Below are 23,562 nucleotides of genomic sequence, written 5' to 3' on the forward strand. Positions count from 1 at the left end.
CATGTTGGACTAGAATATTGATTTGTGAAAATAATCATAATACCATCTGTCAAGCTATCTGCCTCTTCTCCTTTTATCTCACATGTAAGAACTCACGTCTTCCTTACAAGCTGAAAATAATCTAACTTGGAACTTGTTGGAGCCATCAAGAGGCATGTATTTTGAGTACAGGTTTATTCCCCTAATTTTAAACATTAGCTTTTGTTACACATTGTTTAACTTACTTGTATAAAGGTTCATATAACGATAAGACAGGCTTTTGATGCTACTGTACTTGTAGACCTGTGTTTTCTATAAAGAAATTTACTGAAGTAGCTTGTTTCTAGGTTAGGAAGTAAATTAGATGGAGTTGGTGAGCAATAGGCAAGTATTGAACAGTAGTGGAAGATATCTCCTTGCTGTTCATCTCTTGCTGAATTTACATGTTTAAAAATTATATGTTTATTAAATTCATACTGATGTTATGTACAGTCTTTTGAATGTGTAATGATGCTAATATGATATTTTAAACATATTTTATCCTCTAGAAAAGAAGTCCAGTACTCGATCTCAAAGGTTATCTTTCATACTTGCTGCGGTGAAAAGTTAAGTGCGAGCAGACTGTTTCAGACTGTAGTGGTATTTGCTTACAAAAACTCAGTTTTTGCAACCTTTTTCATGTTTCAGAAGTAATTATACATTGAAAGGTAAAGGATATTTTGAGATGAAATTTGAAAACTTGGTACCATCATTTGGGTTTTTTTTCTCCAGATTAGTTTGTTGTAAATTTAAAAATGCAGTAAGTAGTTCTTTAAAGTAGTGCAGGCTACCGTTTCAGTGAAATGTTTATTAAATTAATCAAATACAGAATAAAATCTGGAGAGTGAGTGAGAAGACTATAAAGTTTGACCTAAATCATTTTTCTGTTTTATGAAATAATTGTATTTATCTCATCATTTTGCTGAGATTGTATAGCAGTATGTTTACAATATGAATACATTCAGAACTATAGCTTGGTTGTACGTTCACTATTATGTAGGTAGGGGAGAGATTTAATTGTTTCATCAGTGTCTTACTGTTGAATACAGAGGGGCAATGGGCACTTCCCGTGAAGGTAATGTTGGATCAGGAAAACAAAGAAACAAAAGGTCCCTATCCAAGTTTATAGATAGCTAACTACAACTTGTTAGGCAAATGGCTGTAATAATAAACAGCTGTTGTTCTTAATCACTGATTACTTTGGTTACTTTATAAAATAAAAAGAAAAATAGAAGAAATTATTCTTAGGGAGAGGATATAAAATACATACCCTGCCTGCTACTGTTGTTTATTAGTAACTGTTAAGCAATTTTTTAATACAGATGCTAGTATATGTAAAATAAAAATGGGAATATTGTTTCTATATCTCATTGTGCACAAAAAGAGGAAAAAAAGTGGTAGCAAAGCCAAGCACTTGAAAGCTAGGAAAAGCCAGAATTATATTGTCATTTGCAGTCTGGTTACTCTGGCAAAAGCAGATGTTAATCTCTAAATGTGGCAGCCTGTCTCATTCACATCACAAAGGGGGGGGTACTGCTGTTTGAATGACTGATTCATATTTAAGACCTGTTGTACCCATTGTTTGCTACATATATTGAAAAGGCGCTCTTGACACCTCATTCCTATATTAAATATATATGCACACACAGATATATAAAGTATAAGCATGTATATACAAACGGGTGTGTAAGGAGTGTATTGGGCCAAATCTACAAATAGGGAATCAAGATGTTAAGGACTGAAGTCAATCTCACTAATTCTGAGTATCTCGTCTATGTAAAAGACCTTAATTTTTAGTTCATTTAGCATTAGGTAGCACTTATGCTATATTAACAATTAGTTAATGTTGAGTTCTACAGGTGCAAAATGAGGCGTCACTACTTTTGTGACAGATGTTAGTTAATGTTGAGTTCTACAGGTGCAAAATGAGGCGTCACTACTTTTGTGACAGATGTTAGCCTGTGAACACAAATATCCAGAAAATAAAGATCATAAGGTTACTGAAGGCAGGAGTGAAACTGAGTGTTCAGTTGATTGCTAGGGCACTTCTGAGCAAGCTGTGAAATCTCTCACCTGCCTTTCCCTACCCCACCATCACAGTCTGAAAAGAACAATGAAAAACAAGATCTGAAATCATGTTGGGATTACATGAGCATGCACTTCAGTCATCATAACCTGTAGATAGAGTGTGGATCTCTACTAATTGATTGCATGGATTAAGTGGTGGAGTGGTAGGCTGTCATATGCAGTGGGCATCAGCTACTTGAGGATAAACATTTGCTCATTTATATTTTGCATCGTCTTAATGGTGAGACTTAAGGAACCTTGGATTTTATTTCAGTGTTTTGGAGTAGTAGTCTTCAATGGCTAGATGCTTGCTTTGCTGGGGCCCCAAGCCCTAATTTTTCCAGTTCATGTCTCCATCCTACGCTATAATATTGTCTTCACTTCCCCCCCACCCCCCATGCTTATTGAAATAAAACGGGAGAAAAAAAAACCACTGTCAAGGTAAAGGCAACGTTCAAAGCAACCTTTGTATCTGTTACTGATCTACCTAGAATTACCGGAAGAATTCCTACTTTATATAGGGAGAATCCCAGTAGTCAATTAGAGGTTAATTCAAAAGTCATTGTGAAGATCATATTATTGCATGGTAGAAGTATTTTAAATAGTAGTATCTGGGTCAAAAGTTCCTGGAATCACTACTATCCTGCCTTTTCTATACCTTGAACCATTTCATAGTTGTAGTCAGAGCTGGGTGGTAGATGAGTGGCTGCCAGGCAGCCTGCAGCCAGCATTTGAAGAGCAAGCTCTGTTCAGCGTGCTTCCTTCTGCGGCAGCAAGGGCCCCGCACGCAGCCTAAACTGGTGCCCTCGCAGGCTGGGCGAGGGGAGAGGATGCAGCCGGAAGCAAATTTCCGGCTGTGAGGATACACATCCTGGGGTAGAACAAGGAAATTGCAGGCTATAGGGCACAGAGAAGGAAGAAATGAGGTGTGTTAAAAGCGTTCAACAGAGCAACCACAGACAAGAGCCCCTCAGTGCCTGATTGTTTGAAGTACTAAACTATCTTTCGTTGCACCTCTTTTTTTCAGTATAGGTAACTTGCATTAAACAGCAACTTTCTCATCTGCAAAAGGTACAATCAGAATAAAGCGATCTGGATTTGATAGTGAGAATGAAATGCCTGAACTACATAGCAACTGCTATACCAGATGTTTTTTTGATGGTCAGTATTTATTTCACACCCAACTGTAAAGAAAATGAACTTGGAAGAGTGCTAGACTTGCAACATAGCAGAAATAATTTGTATTAATATCAGTGTTCCTCTCAGTTTATCCTAATTTTTAGATTTTTTTTCTCCTTTTTCTTTGCAGCGATCAGTTTTGAAAACAGGCTTTACAATGAACTGGAAGATATTGTATTTAAACTGATTATTACACATGCATGCCCTTCAAATCTCTGCCTTTGTATATGCTCAGTTTCTCTCTTCTTTCCTTCTAGAAAAGAAGGATCATGTGTAAAATATTGGGAATTGCTCCTTTAGAGTTGTAATTGATATCTATCAGTAACTGACAGTGGAGTAGGAATTTTTCAGTCATCTGTGCTCCTTCACTTCTGTAGCTATGTCTTTTGTCTACTGTGAGATAATGAAATAATGCTTTAAATGAATATATATTCTGTAGCTGCATTGTACAGTTGCACTAAGTGCACATGATATTTTAGGATTGTATTAATTACATTAATTGTATTAATTAATGGCTATAAGACTAATCACTTTTGCCAGCCAGCAATAGAAAAGTATAGGAAATAAGCAAAAACCAACCTCTCCCAAATCCAAAAAACTTATTGTTTATAATAGAGTAGCATATTAAGAAGTCAGAAAGCAACAGAGTAATAACAGTTCGGCTTACTGTTATACCTAAGTGAGTAATTAACATGTTAAGTAAACCAAAAATAATCTATACTGTTATAAAGCATACTTTAAAATGAAGACATATTTTAATTTCTAATACAGAGAAAGTGCTTCTACCCACTCTTCTAATAACATCTGTTGAAAGAATTTTTCTTTAGCAAAATTGTTTATTGATTTGGATTTATCGTGTGATTTGGATGCCCAGGTAGATACTGATTTGTGTGTTGCCTGTTACCCATGACCAGTAAATGTGCTGTGATACTTCTTTAGTTTTTATTTGTGTCCATTCCATCTTGTATGATCGCAGTACTGTGTTTTTTTAGTTTTTTTGGTTTTTTTGTTTGTTTGTTTTTTCACTTTTTGAAATATTAAGAGATCAACCGGCCCATCCAAACAGACAGATTTCTAGGTTTGATAAAGCTTTCTTTTGGGTACTTAGATAATATAAGTCACAGTTTTGCATTTTATTCTGATATAACAGACTTGAAGTCAAGAACTTCTAATTGTTTCCTGAAACGTTCAGCAATTGTACCTCACAAATAGCAGTTTAGACAAGTTTCACAATGCTCACCCTTTCCCAGTTAAGGATTATGGATTTTTAGAGTTTGGTTGCTTGTAAAGAGAGAACAGATGTCAATCAAATTATATTTGTAATGACAAGGACATGGGGGGATGAGGGGATATGAACTGGACTTACCACCCACAGGCCACTATGATGCAGTCAGGAATTAAGACATATTCAGGAAACAAAAATTTCTGCTGTTTTTTGCTTCATTTAATCCAAACAAAAATACATCAACTAGGTTCTTGCAGCAAACTTCTCCAGAGTTTTGGGGGCCTGTTCTTGATCTCATTCTCCTGCAGTCATTGTTATTTAAACGGTGTTGTTATCCAAGCGTCCCAGACAAAACTCTTACCAGCTCCACTAGAAGTTCAACACCCAGCGTGCCCCAGCAAGGGGTATGTTCTGTGACTACATCCCTGCTGCCCAGACAAACAGTGTAGCTCTTCAGCCAAACAGCCTGACTCTTGCCAGAAGTGACATGTCCTTAAACACACCATGCTGTGCTAGCCTTTGGGAGGCCTGCACTGATTTCTCCATGGCAGGATGTAGCGCTGCTGATGGGACTTAGTGTTTGACAGGCTGCTCTTCTCCAAATCTCTCATTAAAGAATACCGAAGATGTTTTTACTGTCCTGTTCCCTCCCTCCCTCCTCCTCCCTCCTCCTCCCATCTCCCCAGTTAACACGTGATTTAATAGTTGAGGTTCAGCAGTGAGGAGCATTCCTTTTGCTGAAGCACGGACCTCATTACGCAGAGAAGCTTGTCTGGTTTCTGGGCAGCGTGCGCTGACATATCTCATGCTTATAGCAGAGGTTTCAAAGGATATTGCCAGTATTTACTGCTGTTTTTTGGAAGTGCAGCAAATGCCTACTTGCATTGCAGTAATCACCAGCAAAGTCGCTGAACCGCGTGTCCTTTTTCTAAGGTGAAAGGACAAGAGTTATCATTTTTCATGCACTAGAATGTTTTTCTGTTTTCTTCTCGTGTTCAGCTGTTTTCTCTACTTGTTTCATTTATCATCTCTGCCTCTTACTCAGCTTGCCTTGGCTGAGGGAGAAAAGGAGGAGTGATGTGTTGCCAAAGAAAATAGTTGTTTGTTACAATACGAGTGTGTTATTGCTGCAACTAACTTTACCATCTTGAGAGGTACTAATTATGTATCACCTCTTGGAATAACATGAGGAACCAAAAAGGCATGAGGAATGAGAACGTGATTCTGTGTTTTATTATTTTAGTCTTTGAACTAGCTACATGGATTGGTAATTATTTCATTACAAAAGAGATGAGAGAGGGACTTTTCCAATTCATTTTGATGCCATAAAAAGTACCCATTCATAAACAGATACTCAAGAGGCATGAGTCTGGGCATCTGGTCTGCTGTTCTATCTTAATTCTTTAGAAAAAAAAATTCTAGTCTTTTCTATGTGGCGGTCACAAACTAATTATCCCTTTCATTCTTACAGAGCTCATAAACGTGTTATTGCCATATTAACAAACGGCATAAATTCCAGATTATTCTCAAAGAGGAGTGATGCTTCAGAACAGAAGTCCGTGTCATGGGTTGTTTGAGGAAAAATCCCTCAGCTTTCTTTTTAGTGGCAAAAGGGTTTGTTAGTGTTATATCCACTTACTATGTGGAAAATTGTTTGATTCGCTGGTTTGTTTTTGAAGCAGTGGTAGTGGTTATCTAAACCAAAAGCCATGTAGTATTCGGACTCTGGATTTCTGAGAATATATTCCAGATTTTAAGGTTATTGACTGACATGGGTAGTTTCTAGTATTGCTGCACATGTTGCATGTTGCTAGTATTGCAGGTCTGTGTTAACCTTTTATTTTGGACCAGGAATGTGCCTTTGAAGCAAACATCCTGACCGTGCCCGCCCGCTGCACATGGTCTATGTTGCAGAGCAGTCTCAGAGTGCATGAACTGGGTTCATTTTGTTCAGTTCAAGGAACCACATTAGATCTAATCCAAAGTCAAACTCTATTGAAACCTGTATAACGTGGACATCAAGTTCTCAGCACAAACCTTTTCTGTCTGCTAATCTGCTCCTGTTGTGGTTCCTTATGCCCATAAGTCCCTGTGCTTAACAGAAGCTTACAGGGGTAGGAGGTAATGTGCCAGATAGCCAGATGTCCTGCAAAAATCTACTAGAGTGAATGAAATGGGCATCCCTGGGTGCAAGTAAATTATTACGAAGGATTAGTGGCACAGCAGGATCTCTGTGAAAGCATGCAAATCACTGTTTCTTAAAAAACAGACTATATAGCAGAGTGCAGAGTTAGCTGGGAAGACGAAAAATGGGATCATAAAGTTTGGAGTAAGATAACTGCCCCGTATGTGTGTGTTTGTGTGTATGTCTGTTTCTCTGAAGAAACCTTCAACTGTGAGAAGTTCAAAATCGGACTTAGAAAAGCTTTTTTAAATGGTATTTAATTTGAATCACCAAACAAGTGAAAAGGTTTCTGAATATATTTATAAGAATAGCCTTGCGTACCTTCCCCACTTAAGCTGTAACATAGCCGCGGACCATTCCCTTGTTTAGCAGCCCCTGTTATGCCTGGCCTGTCACCATCCTTTTAATCACTAGATGAGAAAATGCCGGTCAGCTGTCTGATTTAGTAATTCGATTAGTCAGCAGCTTGTCACTTGCAAGTTTTTTCCTACAGTAACAGCCAAAAGGAAACAGGTTTATTGTGATCAGTACAATTTTCTGTGTCTGTTTTAATTTCATTTAGGCTGCTTATAAAGTTAACTTAAGTAGGAGGCTGGGAAATTTTTTTTGGACCTGAACTGTTATTTTTGTTTGACGAGGTCAATTTCCCTCTCACGGCTTGCTACTGCAATGTTGTGCTCCATAAATGGGATATTCCTGCAAATCTATGAGGAAAAGGACACACAATTCCTACTCTTAGTAAAATCGCCATTGCAATGATGAGCATGATGACGTAATTTCCTTGTTGTCTCTTTATTATCCATAGAAGAGGCAAAGAAATAATGAGAGCCTGTGCCTATGCAAACGCAGGAAGATTTCGTACTGCACGCTCCTATGAAAATTGAAACTAGTTTTCCTCTTTTTGAAGACAGCATGCTGGAATGACCAGACACGATGTTTTGATTTTCTTTGACTAATATTTTCCTAGATCAACAAAGAAAGCTAAGCCTATGAAACATTCTGGTATTCCTGTCCTAAAAATAGATTTTTGTACATCAGCAGTTTAACAAAAATCATTGCAACACTTCATAGGCTCTTGAATAGCTGCTTTATAAAATTAATATAGTGATATTTGGCATGTAAAGGGATGGCGTTTTCCCTAGTTCTTGAATACTTACGCTTCAGAGACACTGGCTTCGAAACTAAATTTTTTGTTTCATCTAAGGTGCTAAAAGATCCATATTTTATCTCACATATGGTAAAAATTTAGAGCAGGACAGTCACTGCTCAGAAATGACGATGAGTTTTGCAACAAAACCAAAAAGCTCTTGTTTATAATTAAAAAGGCACTTCTTAAAGTGCCTTCCCCAAGTAATTTAAGCCTTTTTTTCCAGTACTGTGCTTTGGCAAGAGTCGCACACAGTCGTTTTGGTCGGGAGGCACGTTTCCTGAGGAAACGGAGCGGAGCGCAGTAGGTAAAATCTTTGCAGGCTCGTCGCCGAGCTGTGTGGAGGCTGCCGTCGCACCAGAGCGCTACCAAAGGGAACATTTGAAAATGGCACGTAAAGGTACACGTTAAAAAAAGCCATATGGAAATCATAAGGAGTCTGTTCAAATTAAAATGTAGGAAGCTTTTATACTGAATCTTCGCATGAAAGTTCAAGCTTGTTTTCCCCCTTTTAAAAGATAGCGTCCTGCTTGTTTTCCACTTCTCACATCACCTTATAAAAAAAACTTCGGTTTTATGTGGTAGGCTGAAGTATGCTGGGTTAAATTATTCATCTTTTACACTTACATTGACCATTTTCTGGATTTATATTGTAACAGAGAACTTCATGGTAACTTGCGTTGTTTCACTGTGCTTTGGGAGCTGGCTTGCAGGCTTCTTAGCAACATCCTGAATTTTACTGAGAGTTTTCTGTTGAAGGCTTGGACCTACTTTCATCATGTCTTGGTATGAAAAATGAGGGAACTGCTACTAACTTCCTCTATCCTCTTGCAGGAAAGCGAAAGTTATTATTTACCTTAAAAAAAATTGATACAAATAGTGATATGAGTTCAGTATTTGTGTTCCCTTACTGAAGGAAATGACAGCTGCATAGTCTGTTCTGCACTTTTTAATTGAGCCATATATTTTCCATAAGGTTGGAATCTTGTCCGGAGAAGGAAACTTGCTACCTCTGACATACTGGAAGACGTTAGGCAGGTTGCCCAGAGAGGTTGTAGATTCTTTATTGTGGTCGGTATTAACAATTTGACTGGACAAGTCCCTGAGAAACCTGAGCCAATTGGACCTGCTTTGAGCAGGGAGTAAATGACCTCCTGAGGTCACTTCCAATCTATGTTTTTTCTGTGATTTCAAGTGGATTGTTTGTTTCAAATATTGAGTTCCTCTCCAGCAAATTGTAGAAAATAAGCAATTTTATATTTAAAATCAAGATTCGTCCTAAATTTCTATGAGTAACCAGCCTTCCAGTATGTTGTGTTAAACATAGTAATTGAACAAGCTAGTATATCATATTATTCATCACTGTAATTAAAGCATCAGTTCTCTTTTCTCCCCCTTATTCTCATTAGTACTCTATGTGTAACAGAGCTCGTTGTCAGAGAGATCTTAGCCCGTCGGATCCCAAGACCGTTAGTGCAGTAGAAAGAGATGTTAAATGTTAAGCATGACGTAAAATTTCACCCTCTATATTACTCTAGGCAAAATCTTAATGAATTATTGTTAAAGTATCAAGATAGGGATTTGACCTCAACCAGATGGGTCTTTTACATTCATTCAGTGTTTTAAACTTTAGAAGGGTTCTGAGATAAAATGTGAGAGTAACTAACTAGTTTCTGATTGACAAAAAGAAAAAGGCAAAACAGAACTGCAGCCACTCAGAAAGCACATGTTATCTCAGATACCTTAGCAACAGGAGCTGCCATTCAAAAATGGCTATTGGATTTTAATGTGAAATGAATTAATCAGTAGTCTGTGGCTATAGTTGATTTATAACTGAAGCCCTCTTCCTCTTTTTCCCAAATCCTGTGTTCCTTAAAGACTGCTAGAGACTGAGACATAAGATGTTCAGATAGTATTTCATATAGTTATTGTTTCTTCTTCATATAAGTGTGTAAAGCGTAAGAGTAAGCAGAGTAAGCAAACAGTGCCTGTATGTAGCAGAACAGAATGAAATTATTGTAAATGATGCGTTTTGTTTCTAGTTTATCTGGATTGTATTTGACAGTATGAGTTAGCAAAATCGTTAATTACCTGCAAAAACAAAATATTCTGGGAAATTTGAGGCTGCTTCTATTCATTCCTCTAAATGTGGATAGCTGTCTTGTAATCAGTTATCCTACATTAATTCTTAGTGTTAGTTTAACCTAGACAACTACAAATATTTCTTTTCTTTTTTTTTAATAGAGTATACTATAAAGACATTGAAGCTTTGCAGTTTTATTGTCAGGCACTTGATTCTTCCTGTAAATAGGATACAGGCAGGATACAAAAATCAAATTTTGTAGTGTGAAACTATAAAATATGACCAGTTAAAACAATGGAAACCCACTGATTGCTGGTTCTGGGTTTCAGTGCGTTCAGGTATTTTGTTCCAGTAAGAGACTTTGGGGGGGGGGGGGGCGGAAGGAAGAGAAGATCTCACTTGGTTATGCAGTTCAAAAACAATTTGGGAATCTCTCTCAAGGTTTTAATTAGAATTGAGTTAATAGATGAATTTGTTAAATTCCCTGACAAGTATAATGAAGAAACCTTAGATAGAAAAACTTCAAAGTGGTATCAAAATGCTTAACTCACAAGCTTATCTACCTAACAAATCTGCTTTTAAAAATGAATTATAATTACTTCTCATCTTAAATGTGTATAGTCAATCAAGTAATTTTTATATATGTGTGTATATATATATATATATATATATATATGCATGTAGTTGGTTATTGTGACTACCTTTAAAAGGTTAACCAAATATAGAAACTTATAATAAATATTGAAAATAAAAACATTGACTCTACCTTGTAGAACCTGTTATAATATGTTTAGAGTGACTCAGTAATGCCCATTCTTGCTGAACAAGCATCTTATCAGGTGCTTGTTCTTCATGAAAATGCGGTGAGGTACTTTGACTTTATCATCCCATTGCAAGACAAGAACAACTAGACCATTGGGGTTGTTTTAGAATCGTGCTAGGCCTGAGTGTTGTGCGAGGGCAGAATTCACTTCCGACTGTTCCGTTTTGTTGATGGAAATCTTTGAAACCTGTTATTCTTTTTAGAGCACCAGAGCGGTCTTCATTGTAATGTATGAATTGTGATACAATTAAGCAGTAACTCTGAAGTTTGTAGTGGAGCTACCAGGTTGAAGTTCTGTGCTTTAGATCAAGTGTTGTAACGCAGCTTTGGCGTTGTGTTCCCGTGTTCAGGTTGCAGCGCTGTTGGAGGGGCTCCCCGGAGACTGCGCAGCCTGATCTCAGACGTGTTTTGCCCAAAGTAATCGGTGTTTCTGCTGCTCGCTTTGTGTCACGAGATTGCAGTGCTGCGTAGTCCCAGTTTCGTCTGCCGCCTTCATTGCTCTCTTATACTCTCTGGCTGCTGCCCTTTCCTAGACCCTTGGCTGCCTATCCTGTGTAGCTCCTCGGTTTCTCTTCCAAGCTCCTATTCACATTTTCGTAAATTCCTGTCCTAGAAAATGGTTATTCCGTATGATCTGCATCTTCTAGTGATTATAAACTCAGTGGTGGTTTTTGTGGGGACGACCTCTGTCCTTGGTATTGTATTGTATTCTCTTTCTTGCTTTGTTTCTTTTCGTTTATTTTTGCTCTGACTTGATACCAACCAACCTCTGGCAATAATCATGAAAGGACAGGTAACGTTAATTTAAGAATGAGGACATACTGACAGAGCATGAATGAGAATTTCAGTTTCAGTTAAAAAAACCTGTTACTTAAAGTAAGCATTAACGGATCAATTATTTTTAGGAATATACAGAACACTTAAAGTACTTGTAATCTTGATACTTGCATACAATACTTGCAGTAAAAGTTTCTTCAAGTGCATGGTATTTACTCTGCCTTTTATTGGTAACTGAAGTAACCGACTCAAGTAGCGTGAGTGCTGCAGGTGACCATTGTGACCCAAACTTTCTTTTTTACTGTATTGAGAGAAATACCTGGATTCAGAAACCTCTCTTTGCAGCAGGCAGACAGCTGGCCACGCGCTTAAGCTATTGATACAAAGATGATGCAAATATATTCCCAGTTAGGGGCAGAGAGCTGATCTCTGCTCCTGTTTGCTCTCTGCTTAGGTGCCCAATCAAGTCTGGGCAAAATGCTGGGGAAATTTAACTACGAATATGTGTTTGTTGTGTAAGAAAGAACGCCAGCATTAAGGGGGAAGGGGGGAAAAGTGTTGTAACTTGACCAAATTCCTTCACAAAATTCTTGACAAAAATTTCTTGAGGCACGGCTGAATTCCACAGGATCAGAAAATACTTATTCCTGTTTACAAAAGCCATATCCCGTCAAAGATGAAATCTCTGTTCCAAAGCATGGTGAGACTAGCAGCTTTTTTTCAATAAAAGACTTGAGAAGAGGCCCCTGCCCTTTTTTACCATGACTGTAGCAATGGTATACTGTGCCGCCTTTCTGTCCCTTTCGCCAGATGTCACAGTGGGATATGGCTGGGCGCTTGTCCAGCTGTGGAACCTACACTACACAACAGAAGGTAACTAGCGATTATGTGAGATTTTAAAGATTACTGAGTTAAAACTCATGTGTTCTGCACTGACAGATTGTAGCAGAGAAAGACAAAAGCATGTTTGTGTCTTAGAAAATGAATTCTTCCAAGAGTCCGGCATTTAGGTTTTTTGTTTTGTTTTTAATTCCTCATGGTGTGCCCTTTCGGATCTTAGTACTATGCCCTGTTATAGTAAAGCGATCAAAGGATGGCAGGATTTTTTTTTTTATTGACTTAAGCCTAGTCTCTGCATAACAAAGCTTTACCGTGATAAAACAGCATGTTACTTCCGGTGTTGTTCACTGTTGTATTCATCTCGACCTTTTTAGGTATTTCTCTAATGGTTTTTATTCCATTCTGTTAATTTAATAATGTAAATTAATGATCACTTATTATATATACTATACTAAATTCAGGTTTTTTTTAATTGATCTGTTAGCTGTATTTCTGTATTTTGGTAAGACAGTTCTGCAGTCCCTGAGATTTTGGTGTGAAGAACGTGGAATGCAGCACTGGAAAAAGCTTAGTAAGGAAAGTTTCCTGAGTAAGGAAACTTTACTCTGCAACAGGGCTTGAAGCAATTTGGAAAGGCAATTCTATTTTAAATTAAAAAACCAAACAAGCCAGCAAACTCAACCCTCCAAAAAAAAAAAAAATGCTCAGAACAAGTTAAACCTGATTATTGCTTTAGTACTTGGGTCTTCTGTTAGCTCCTAATATTGAACTGGTAGAAGAAATCTTTAAAATCCATAGATTAGTGATCTTAAGAGGTTTCAGTTCTTTTTCACTCTCAAGTAATTGATCAGATTTGTCGCTGAAAAATAGTATCTTTGAAACGGCACCTCCATATACAGATGTACTTTGCTGCAGTGTGGGATGTGAGAAGTATACGGAAATATGATATCCTGCCTGTTTTTAACTTCACGTGTTTGAACACTGAGGTTTTGGGGGAAATGGGTACATTCAACTCCTGGGGAGTTCCTCAGACGCTGTATTACAGGCGTGTCCAGAGAAAGACGACTTTGCCGAGCAGCTAATGCTAGTTTCTGCTAAGCTCAGAAGGGTGTCCCTATCCCCCCTCGTGTTTAGAGCGTACTTTCCTCTCGTCATAGTTCAGTCATGGTTGCCGATCTAACTAGTGAAAGTCACTTCTCCTTCTTGCTTTTGTTAGCTCTTCTTAAACTCTGCAGTTCCGTGAGAGGTGTAAATAACGTTCAATATGATGTACCACTAGTAGCGCTCCTTTTAAAAATTTGTTTTTACAGAATTTACACAGCTTTGTAGGCATAATTCTTTTTGAAACAGTAGGAGACTGCTTTTACAGTGCAATTTTTAATTTAGTCTTTCTTTTTGAGCGTAATGAGTTTAAAAATACATTTAAAAAAATGCAGCTTGTCTGTCTCTTTCCAAGATAAATTGGAGAGAAACAGTAGAACTGGATGTGGGACTGTAAAGCTTTCTCCTCCTTCTCTCTCTGCCACCTGTTCTTTTTGAGACTATTTTAGTGTAAAATTTCCTAGGTGTTATTTGGTTACTTAAAATTTTCTGGCAGAAAAAATCCTCAGATGTTAATTTTTTTTTAATGTTTTGTTAGCACAGAATGATGTTTTGTTGAATGATGATGAATAATGTTTTGTTAGCACTTTATATATAAAATAAAGTTTGGTTACAAAAATAGCAAATTTGTAGATTACTTCTCAAGATCATAGATTTGAGTTGACTCAAATTCTTCTTTTTATTATTTGTTATTAAATCTTACCTTTTGAACATACTATCTAATTTATAAAGCAAATAATATGGGTTCACTTTTAAGACTTTGAAGATGCTTATATTTGACAGCTCACATAAAATGAAAAGTTGTGACACAGGATTCCATCAGGGTAGGTGGAAGTTTATTAAACTTAATTTTGATAGTACAGAGCATTATCTATTATCATCCCTTTGATGATTCCCTTTGTTTGGTTATGCAGTTGGCAGTTCATTAATAATTTGCTAGAAATACTGAAAATAGAGGACTCAGCTAATTGTAAATCGTTTAGTTTTCCTAATGCATTTATGATGCTCTGAGCATATTGGTAGGAAGAAATCCAATAGTGAATAAACTTTCAGATAGTGGTAGTTCTGGAGCTCTGCTGTGTTGCTTTTCTGTCTAAGCGGTCGCTTAACAAAGTGCTTGCCAAAGTTAGATATGAGAATAGTGTGTGCATGTGTTTAACACATTGTCATGTTAACAAACATTGGTGTGATCAAGTCATTAATTTTATTTTAAATTGTGGATTTCAAACTTAAGTAAAATTTGTTTGAGCATTGCAGTGAAGAGGACTAAAGATTGCTTTTGCGTGTAGACAAGGGTTTATTTTTAATGTCAGAGCTTAAATTGGAAAACTTCTGTCCAAGCCAAAAATCTTGGTATGAGTAACAGTAAGAACAGAAAATGCTTATCCATAAAAGTGGATATCCAGAAATAGAACTGGATTTTTGCAACTTAGAAAAACTTGGGTTTTTTTTCTAAGTTTCAGCTGTGAAGCATAGAACATAATGAGTTTACTTTCTTTAAATCATATTTATGTTTTCAGTAATTTTCTACATTAAGAGATACCTCAGATATTGACTTTTATTAAGATATGAATAGTCTGTTTACTAGTTAGTCTTCACAAACATAAATAGTCTCTGTTTATAGTGAGCACGAAGTTTGTTGCAATACCATGTTATTTAATGTCATTTTCAAATGTCTTAGCATAACTCAGTTCTGAAGTCTTTGGACTAGACTGCTCAGTGAACTTTTTCTCCATCTCTTGTCACAAAAAGAAAATGTTAAGAGAAGCCACAGCATTTCCCCCAAGGCACCCTGCTGCATTTTGGACTTGGAAAATATTTAGAAATAGGTCTTTGATCCTCGCCCAGCTTTGCAGTGTATGAAAGAACTTAAATGGGAGTTCCTCATGTTTCATCTTTCAGAGTAGTTTTGCAGTCACGTGTGTTGGGTATGTGTTAGTTTGTCAGCGAGGCTCCACAGTGAAGTGGAGGACAGAGCTTCCTGGAAGCCCACCTGGGGACAGTGCCGTGGGCGCCCAGGTTCTGCATCCTGCATCAGAATGAGTCTGGTCTCTGCCTTCCTTGGTCCCGTGGTTTCTTGTGCCTCATCCCAATGCATGTGTATCCTGCCCTATACAAAAAAGATACCTGTACAGATAGTCTCATTGCCAGGGATTTCTTTTGACGATAGTGTAAGTACCTCCGGAGCTAGCTCAGGCTGGCTTTATCAGAGCCAGGCTGCAGTCTTGTTTAAAGTTGAAAAAGCTTAAGTCAACATAAATCCAAATCTTACCTTTTTGGGTGAAGCTTTTCAGTTTTCTGTTTTGTAGTGACCTGAACTGCACAGGATCTTTAATAGAAAAACTGTGATGCCCTTAAAGTGCTGCGGTCAGGTTGCCTGCGCTCAAGGGCTTCGTTATCGCAGTTAACGGAGTGTGAGAGGCAGGCCTTTGTTTCAGCCTCTAAAGCCACCAAGAAACAAGGGCAACCGCCCTCTCTGTGGGCTGGCTTCTTCTTCTTCTTCATTTCTGGAGAAATGTGAGGACTGTCCAGCCGGGAAAACATCTTTGTCACTGTCTGTGTGTCTCTTGAGATGAGCAACCAAGCTGTTGGGCAAAGGAGGCGATAGGCAGCTAAAGGGCAAGCGTGCGTGTTCTGCCTCAATGAGAGGGCACCCCTTTGTAGGCAGGAGATGGGCACCGATATGATGGGATGCTTGAAGACAGGATGAAATCCTTCACAAGATTTTGGGGCTTTACTAGTAGGTGATATGACATTCAGTCTGAAGTTCTTCTCTGAGCTCCTTTGCTGGACCCACAATGGAATGACTCATCCTTTCTGTCTCTCTAGAAAAATTGCCATGTTTGGTGTTCCTCAGAAGGGTGGGCCTGGACCATACTCTGCACTTTCCTTTTTACATGCTTTGGATGGTGAAAGCTCTGTGCCATGTGCTCCCCAGCTCTTTCTGCCATTCGCACCCAAGAGCAGTATCAGTACCTGCCTGCTGAAGATTTGTAAATAAATTCACAGGGGAGATGAGTAAGGTTATTTAAAAAAAAAAAAAAAAAAGTTATTCTGAGCAAGTCATCCAAGAGGGGAGGATGAAGGGGCGCTGGCTACTAGCCCTGGAGCGTGGATGGAGTATGTGTGTGCAGGCAGAAGGGCTCACAGGTCACTTCCAGGGTCTGTGGGCGCATGAGCTCTTGCCAGGAAAGTTGGCTATTAGGAGCAATTTTGTGAACATCTTTAGTAGATACAATAAGTACAGCTTGACCTTTTTTGTCAGACAAGCAGAACAGCCTAATTGAATTTTTAGAAAGGTATGTGCTGCTGTCTGCTTCTGTAAGAATTTCAGTTTATCCAGTGAAACAAACACTAAGGGCAGCCCAGAGTCGGAATCTGTTCATCTTTCTCCTGCTGGGAATTCTGGAATAAATGATGTGCATGTGCTACCTTAACCATGCCGAGTAGATAGCATATTGCTGTGTGACTCATGTTGTTCATTGCTGTTGCCATGGCTGTGAAAGCTACCTTGTGAAATGTTTATATGAATATTTTTTGTGGAATTGAATTGCAATGATGGTGTTAACGAGTGTTTGGAATCCTTGTTTGCATCGTGAGATGTGTTAAAAGGCAATATTTTTAAAAATATTGTCTTTGGAAATCATTCTGGTTCAGGGGAAATGTTGTTCCTTAATACCTAAAGCTGTTGCTGTTCTTTTATACTACGAAGCAGAAACAAATCTGTTTAACTACAGGCACTGCCTCTACAAACTCTCAGAATTTTTTTTACTCAGTCGCAAGAATCTAATGAAAATTCTGGTAGTCTTCCTCTTTTTTTTTAATTTCCTCAATTACAAATTGTGAAATAGCCATTATGTTTTTCAATCCATTAGGAGAAATAGATACCTTCCATTTTAACACTTGTATTTTATTTATCAATGTATACCTATTTTTAACTTAGTTGTGCCTATTTAGCAGCATTTACATAAGGTATTAATTTGTGAGAAGAAAACAAAATCTTTTCTCTCATATCTTTTCTTACCTAAGGTTAGTATAATTGTGTCATCCTCCTGGATTATAACTTAAAAAACAGGTAAACTTTCTTGTTTCTCAAGATGATAATGAAAGGGTGTTTATCAGCCAGTCCCAGTTTTTAGTTTCAGTACAAATAAAATTGGTCAAGCAGGCGGTTTTGTTTTCATTAGGGTGAAATCTTTAAAAGATCTCTTTTGGTCTGTTAAAACATCAAAGTGATTTATTGCTGTAATTATTAAAATTTCTTATTCTTTGCAGCTCCAGGTTTTTATTTTTGGTGTTAATTTTGTTGTACATATTATTTTAATTTGTAACAAGCATTTTTTAATGAATGTCCTTTTGCTTTGTATTGCTTTGTCAAATCTGTTGCACTTTTCCATCATTATCTTTTATTCAAAAATTGTCAGCTAGAAATAAAACTTGTGTCATTTGTTGCTTTGGTCTTTGCATGTGTCTGGCTATGTTCAAAAACAGTACTTCAGAAAGTAATCTTTTGATTTCAAAACTAAGGTGTTACTGCTCTTCTCTGCAGAGTGCTCACTTGGCCATGATCGATACTCTGATGATGGCATATACCGTAGAGATGGTCAGCGTGGAGAAAGTGATTGCATGCACTCAGCAGTATTCATCCTTCTTCCAAGCTACGGATCTACCTTATGACATTGAAGATGCTGTCATGTACTGGATAAACAAGGTACGAGTGCAGGAAAAGCGTGCTGTGGTTTTCTTTGTAGACTATATGATTTGGTTAGAGATGAGTGGGTAGGGATATGTATGTATGTGGGTATATCAAGACCGCACCTGATGTGGATTGTTCCTTAACCTGCTGAAACTGGATATAAAAAGCAAAGTATGCAGAAATCAATTAAACGTATTGGAACCAAATAAATGGGAAGTCTAAATAAAAAACAGTGTTCGTTACATATGACATCTAACAGTCATGGTCATGTTTTGATGCCATGATGAGCTGGTTGAGGGTCTCTTATTAGCTCTGCTAAGAATTATCTTTTCCTTCTGTAATTTACCATGATTCAAAACCAGGGTGATTCTGTTTGTATTTGAGCACATCTTTCTTGAAGTGATCTGCCTTTACTGCATGGTCAAATCTAATGATACACTGTTAATCAAACATGATTGAGCATAATAAGGGTCAGGTTAGGTTGTGCAATGTAAAGCTAACAGGGGTCCCCATGTACAGGTTGAAACACTGATACCTGCTGACTGTGCTTCAGAGTTATAGATTCTGAAATTTCATTTGTTTAATATTTTCAATTAACCTGGTGGTAGTGATTTATAGACTTGTAGAAAAAGACCTGTAAGTTCTGACACTTGTTTCTTAGAATAGACCACTTAAGAAATTACTTTGTCTCTAGGTAAATGAACATTTGAAAGACATAATGGAACAGGAACAAAAACTAAAAGAACATCACAGCGCAGAGTCTGCAGGAGGTCAAAAGGTAGGTGTTTTCATATTTTAAACAAGAATTAGTATTTATCTGTAAACAAGACCTACTTGCATATAGTATGCATATGTAAATATATGTTTGCAGAAGCTTTAAACGCTTTAAACCTTTGTTAACAAAAGCAAGCTTTTAGTTTTCAGGCATATCATTATTAGTTTTATAGTTTCCATGATAACATCCTTAAAATGCAGTAGTGGTAGAGCTACACTTTTTATTTCCAGTTGTCCTTTTTGACAAATAGATTCTTGATAGCATCAAAACGTGTTATATAAGTCCTACAGAATTTATTAAGACTAAACACTCTCCAAGTGAATTCAAACTGCAGTTGGATCTAAAATGAAAAAGAAAAGCATTTTTTTAAGTATGATTTTTAGTGTTCTCCCATGTGAATTCCATATATTTAAAAAGAGATAAAGCTGTATATGGCATCATGGGAAGCATTGCTCTAATCAGACAGATTGTTTGATATCCTTTCCTAACAGGATTTTTTTTTCCCCTTCGCTCATGGAGCTCATTTAATTAAATAGTATTATAGCCATCAAAATACAGAAGGATTGCAAACAGTTCTAGAGTACATAAAATGCTTTAGTTGCTTCAGAATAAGATCATTTTTCTTACTGTGATTTACTTCTTATCGGGAGAATGGTAGTCAGTTGGGAGTACCCTCTAGTATTAACCCTGCCCTTGAATGTAGGACAGACTTCCTAGCTGCCTTAAGACTGTAATCCTAGCTCCCTTCCTCATTTGTTTTTCTGTAAGGAGCAACCTCCCTTTCAATGCTACTTTGAAAGAGCCTGGCTAGATTAAATGTTCAGCTTCAAAACGCGTGGATGCAGTGGATGTCCCTGTACTTGTGGTTTCTTTCTAAACATAAGGAATGATTAAAGCTAATTAGTAAGTATGTGACTCAGCAAAAGGAAATTTGATTTTTTTTTTTTTTACAATAAAAATCATGAAGCCTTGATGCATATATCCTAATATGAAAAATTGTATCTGGGTTTAGTAATGGCAACGAAAGAAAGAGAACCTCATTATCTTTACATGGATATCTGGAGAATAAGCTCGCCGAAGTAAACAGAACAAAGAAACAAACCAAAAGGATAACCTATTGCTCTTGTATCAATCACTGAAAGACTTTTGAGTCTGTAGCTGATGCCGTAGATGGACTTAATGGAATAAACATTTTGCACTAACTTGTTATATGCATTTGTGAGGGAGGTTTTCCATCTGAGGTATGGAAGAATCTGTGATACAGTCAGAGCCCTGTTCTGCTGGCCAATGTAAAACTGTATTTCTAAAAGAACAAGATCATGCTACACTTGTCCTATCATGGAAGATTTTGTAAGGTCTTCTATACACTGAATTTTATATTATGTTATCCCAGGCACAAGTAACATTATTTGCCTCAGTGTGGCTTTCAGCTACATAAATCACGTTGTCAAGTAAGGTATCCCATGTTAGGGGGTTATATTAGCTTCATCCATCAGCTAAAATCTCAGGCTCCAGTTTGCCCCTAGAAGTCTCTTCTGCCACTAAGAGTTTACGGAGGATTATGGCAAAAAAATGACTATTAAAAAGTTAATCATCCTTTACATACAAGTGTATGAGAAAAATGAGGATGGAATTAACTGGAAAATGAATCAAAATGAGTAATACACCAACGTTTCAGTGAATACAATGATAAATGGAATCTCCTTTTAGAAAATAAATCTAGCCTCTGAACTACTCAGTTAGCTCTGGTTTTAAGTGATAAAGAATTTGAATCACTGCACTTTTTTTTTTTTTTTTTAACATGCAGGAGGATAATGACATATTTTGAACTCATTTCAAATTTTTTCTATTTCAGATTGTTTTATTCCAGTTCTTTCTTTGAGAAACATGGGTCTGTTTAATTGTAGCTTGCCCACTGTGTTGAAATCTGAGCCATTCTTGGTTCATCTTATACCTCACAATTCCAGATTTTCACTTATTTTTGCTAATGCTAATAGTGCTTGCACACATACGCACAACTGAGATTTAGAAATTTATTAAATACCATGACTAAAATCCTATTTATCAACAGTGGACCATACTGAATGCTTGTTACCAAAGAAAACTATAATGCAGATCCTCTTTTAATCAAGTTCAGAGTTTCTAACATGGGTTTTCTGTTAAGTTATGATGGTGCTCCTATCAAATATTTGCTAGTATCTATTTTCAGACGTTAGTGTTTTACCCGGATATCTGTCTCCATACTCAATCTATTCATGCATTTCTTTCTTTATAACACAGAATCAGTGATGTGTCCAGTTGCTTTATGGTATTGATTTTACCTAGTATGTCTCAACAGAGTTGCGAAATATTGTAGCTATATTCTTGTATCAGATTGTGGTATTGCTGAAATACGTGTATAATTTCAGCTCTAAGTACTAACTAATTAGTACAATTGTATTCCCTCTTTTTTCATTCCAGGCTGTGCCTGTATTTAGTTATTGATATCAGGAGATTTTTTTGTTCTCTAAATTAAAAAAAAAAAAAAGTTGGATTCTGCTGTTTTTATTAACCAAAGCAATCTTATTACAGACTTTTCCATTACCTGAAAAAATTAAATAATATTTGCTAAATAAGCAGTGAACAGCCTACTTCTGTATTAGTGAAGGGACTTACACTTCTGTTAAGGCACAAAAGTGAGTGGCCCAGTTTTCAAAAATGCTGACACAGACTTGAGAGAACTTGATTTTTATCAATTTGAAAGTAGAGCCATTTATTTATTTATTGAAGTTTATATATTTGAGTTTTAGGGCTTACACTACAGTTCTAGCTTAATTCTTACTGCCTGAAGTAAATGGCTTCAATTTCTTTCTTAGATGCTTTTATATCTCTTTTAACAATTGCTTCTACCTGTATTTTAAAACTTAGCGTATAGGGGAACTGGAATATTCCATTGTGCCTCTTCTCTGTCTTCCACCAATCTTTTTCAGATTGGGGATCTGTTTTATAATTTAGATTTTCCATGTTACCCGCATGGTTAGAAATTCAAAAAGCGGCGATTCAATTCAAAAGCTTTAGAAGTTGTGGAATTTCTCTTCTGCTCTGGCCAGACACCTTAGGACATTTGAGTTTCAGAGCTTCTAAGCTGTGGTCAGGTCTTGAACTTGAACTAAATTTAAATCAAGAATGTCTCTTGTGCTGATTTAGGGAGATAACCAAACAAAGATGGGAAGAACAACACATCATTCTAGAGGTTGGGGAAAGCTTTTCATTAACTTTAGTTTCTGGCCAAGAAGCAGCAAATAAATTCATAAATTTCAGTTGTGAAAAATAAAACACTGAGCATAATCCTCAAACCTGCCAAATTAATGCCATACTATATTGTTATAAAGCTGCTGTGAGCCTTTATGCAATGAATAGTAAACCTCTGTATTTCTAGAAATTGTAACCATCGTGTGCACAGATTAACAAATGATGCAACTGATGTGATTGTACCTATTGTCTGTTTTTGGATAGATTAAAACCGGTGCAGTATTAACCGATTACGAGATTGCTTTTCTTTCCCTTCACTTTCTGCTGCTAGCTTCCTGTAGAAGATAAGACAGAGGAAGGAGTATGTATGGTTTTTAGCTCCAGGTGGTAGTCCTCTGTGGATCTTGATCTGCTGGTGGTTTGTGGTAACCTCATCTTTTTCTGGTAGAGTCTCTGCATCTTCTTTCAGAATTAGGATTTCGAGTTTTGTAGTGATTAGCTTTGGTTTTCAGGCTTCAATTGAATAATATGTAGTAAATGTACAGTTGCACTGATTAAACTAATGATTGATGTAGTTGAAGCTTTCTCAAAATTCAGTTTTTCACCTGCTTTTGTGATTTAGACTGAATCATTCCTAATGGTTTTGAGCCAAATCAATGCAAATCCCGCCAGAGAAACAAACATAAGAATGTTCACCGGAAGGACTGAACTCTTTAAACATTTTTTTAAAATTAGTTTAAACAATGCAACTTTGTGTGTGAAAGTAAAACACTAATGCCATAGTTCCACAATCAATTTAATATGAGATAAGTCCACACTGCTATCAAAAGCTAACTGGAGGAAGAAAAAAGTTTGCAGCAGGAACAGCTTCCTGATCCAATTAAAGCACAGCTGCATGAATACTAATGACAGTGCAAGGAAGAGGGCAGAAACAAGTATTTAATGAAGGGCATGACCACCAGTTTTTGGTACCAGGATGAATTTATGCTGGGTTAAATTTGTAATAGAATCATATTGAAAATTTTTTATCAAAGGAGATTAAGCAATCTTTTTCTAAGCCTGTAAACCCTCCACCTGAGGGACCGGGATTCTTTTAAACATTGGGAGGAGAAAGCAGTCAGGATATCTTTTAGGTTCATTTTTTTAATTACTAACCGATTTCATTATTTTTAATAAGCATCAGAAATGTTGGTTTGTTGCTGTCGATACAGAATGCCACATCCACAGCCATTGGATTCCCGTTATGTTGTGTGAGAGATTTCAGCTTTTCTTCATCCTTTCCTTGAACTATCTTTACAAAGCACGTGCTGGAATCTATTTATAAATGTTGTAGTCCATCTGAATTTAAAACTGATTACCCTCAGTCTTTCAGCTTATTGAAGAACGTTGATTGTCAGCCTAGCGATCGTTTCGGC

The 23,562-nt window shown here is 37.0% G+C and overlaps 1 protein-coding gene across 4 annotated transcripts in view; it reads left to right on the top strand.

The window, feature by feature from the left end:
* CAMSAP2 (calmodulin regulated spectrin associated protein family member 2) overlaps window positions 1-23,562 on the top strand; it is a 95,209-nt gene that overhangs the window by 33,175 nt on the left and 38,472 nt on the right. For all 4 annotated transcript variants that reach the window (XM_068952138.1, XM_068952139.1, XM_068952140.1 and 1 more), the window contains exons 3-4: window positions 17,995-18,156; window positions 18,836-18,919. In XM_068952138.1, the coding sequence (XP_068808239.1) occupies window positions 17,995-18,156; window positions 18,836-18,919 (246 nt within the window). The remainder of the gene's footprint in view (window positions 1-17,994; window positions 18,157-18,835; window positions 18,920-23,562) is intronic.

This window comes from Struthio camelus, chromosome 8 (assembly GCF_040807025.1).
Source record: "Struthio camelus isolate bStrCam1 chromosome 8, bStrCam1.hap1, whole genome shotgun sequence".
Classification (NCBI taxonomy): domain Eukaryota; kingdom Metazoa; phylum Chordata; class Aves; order Struthioniformes; family Struthionidae; genus Struthio; species Struthio camelus.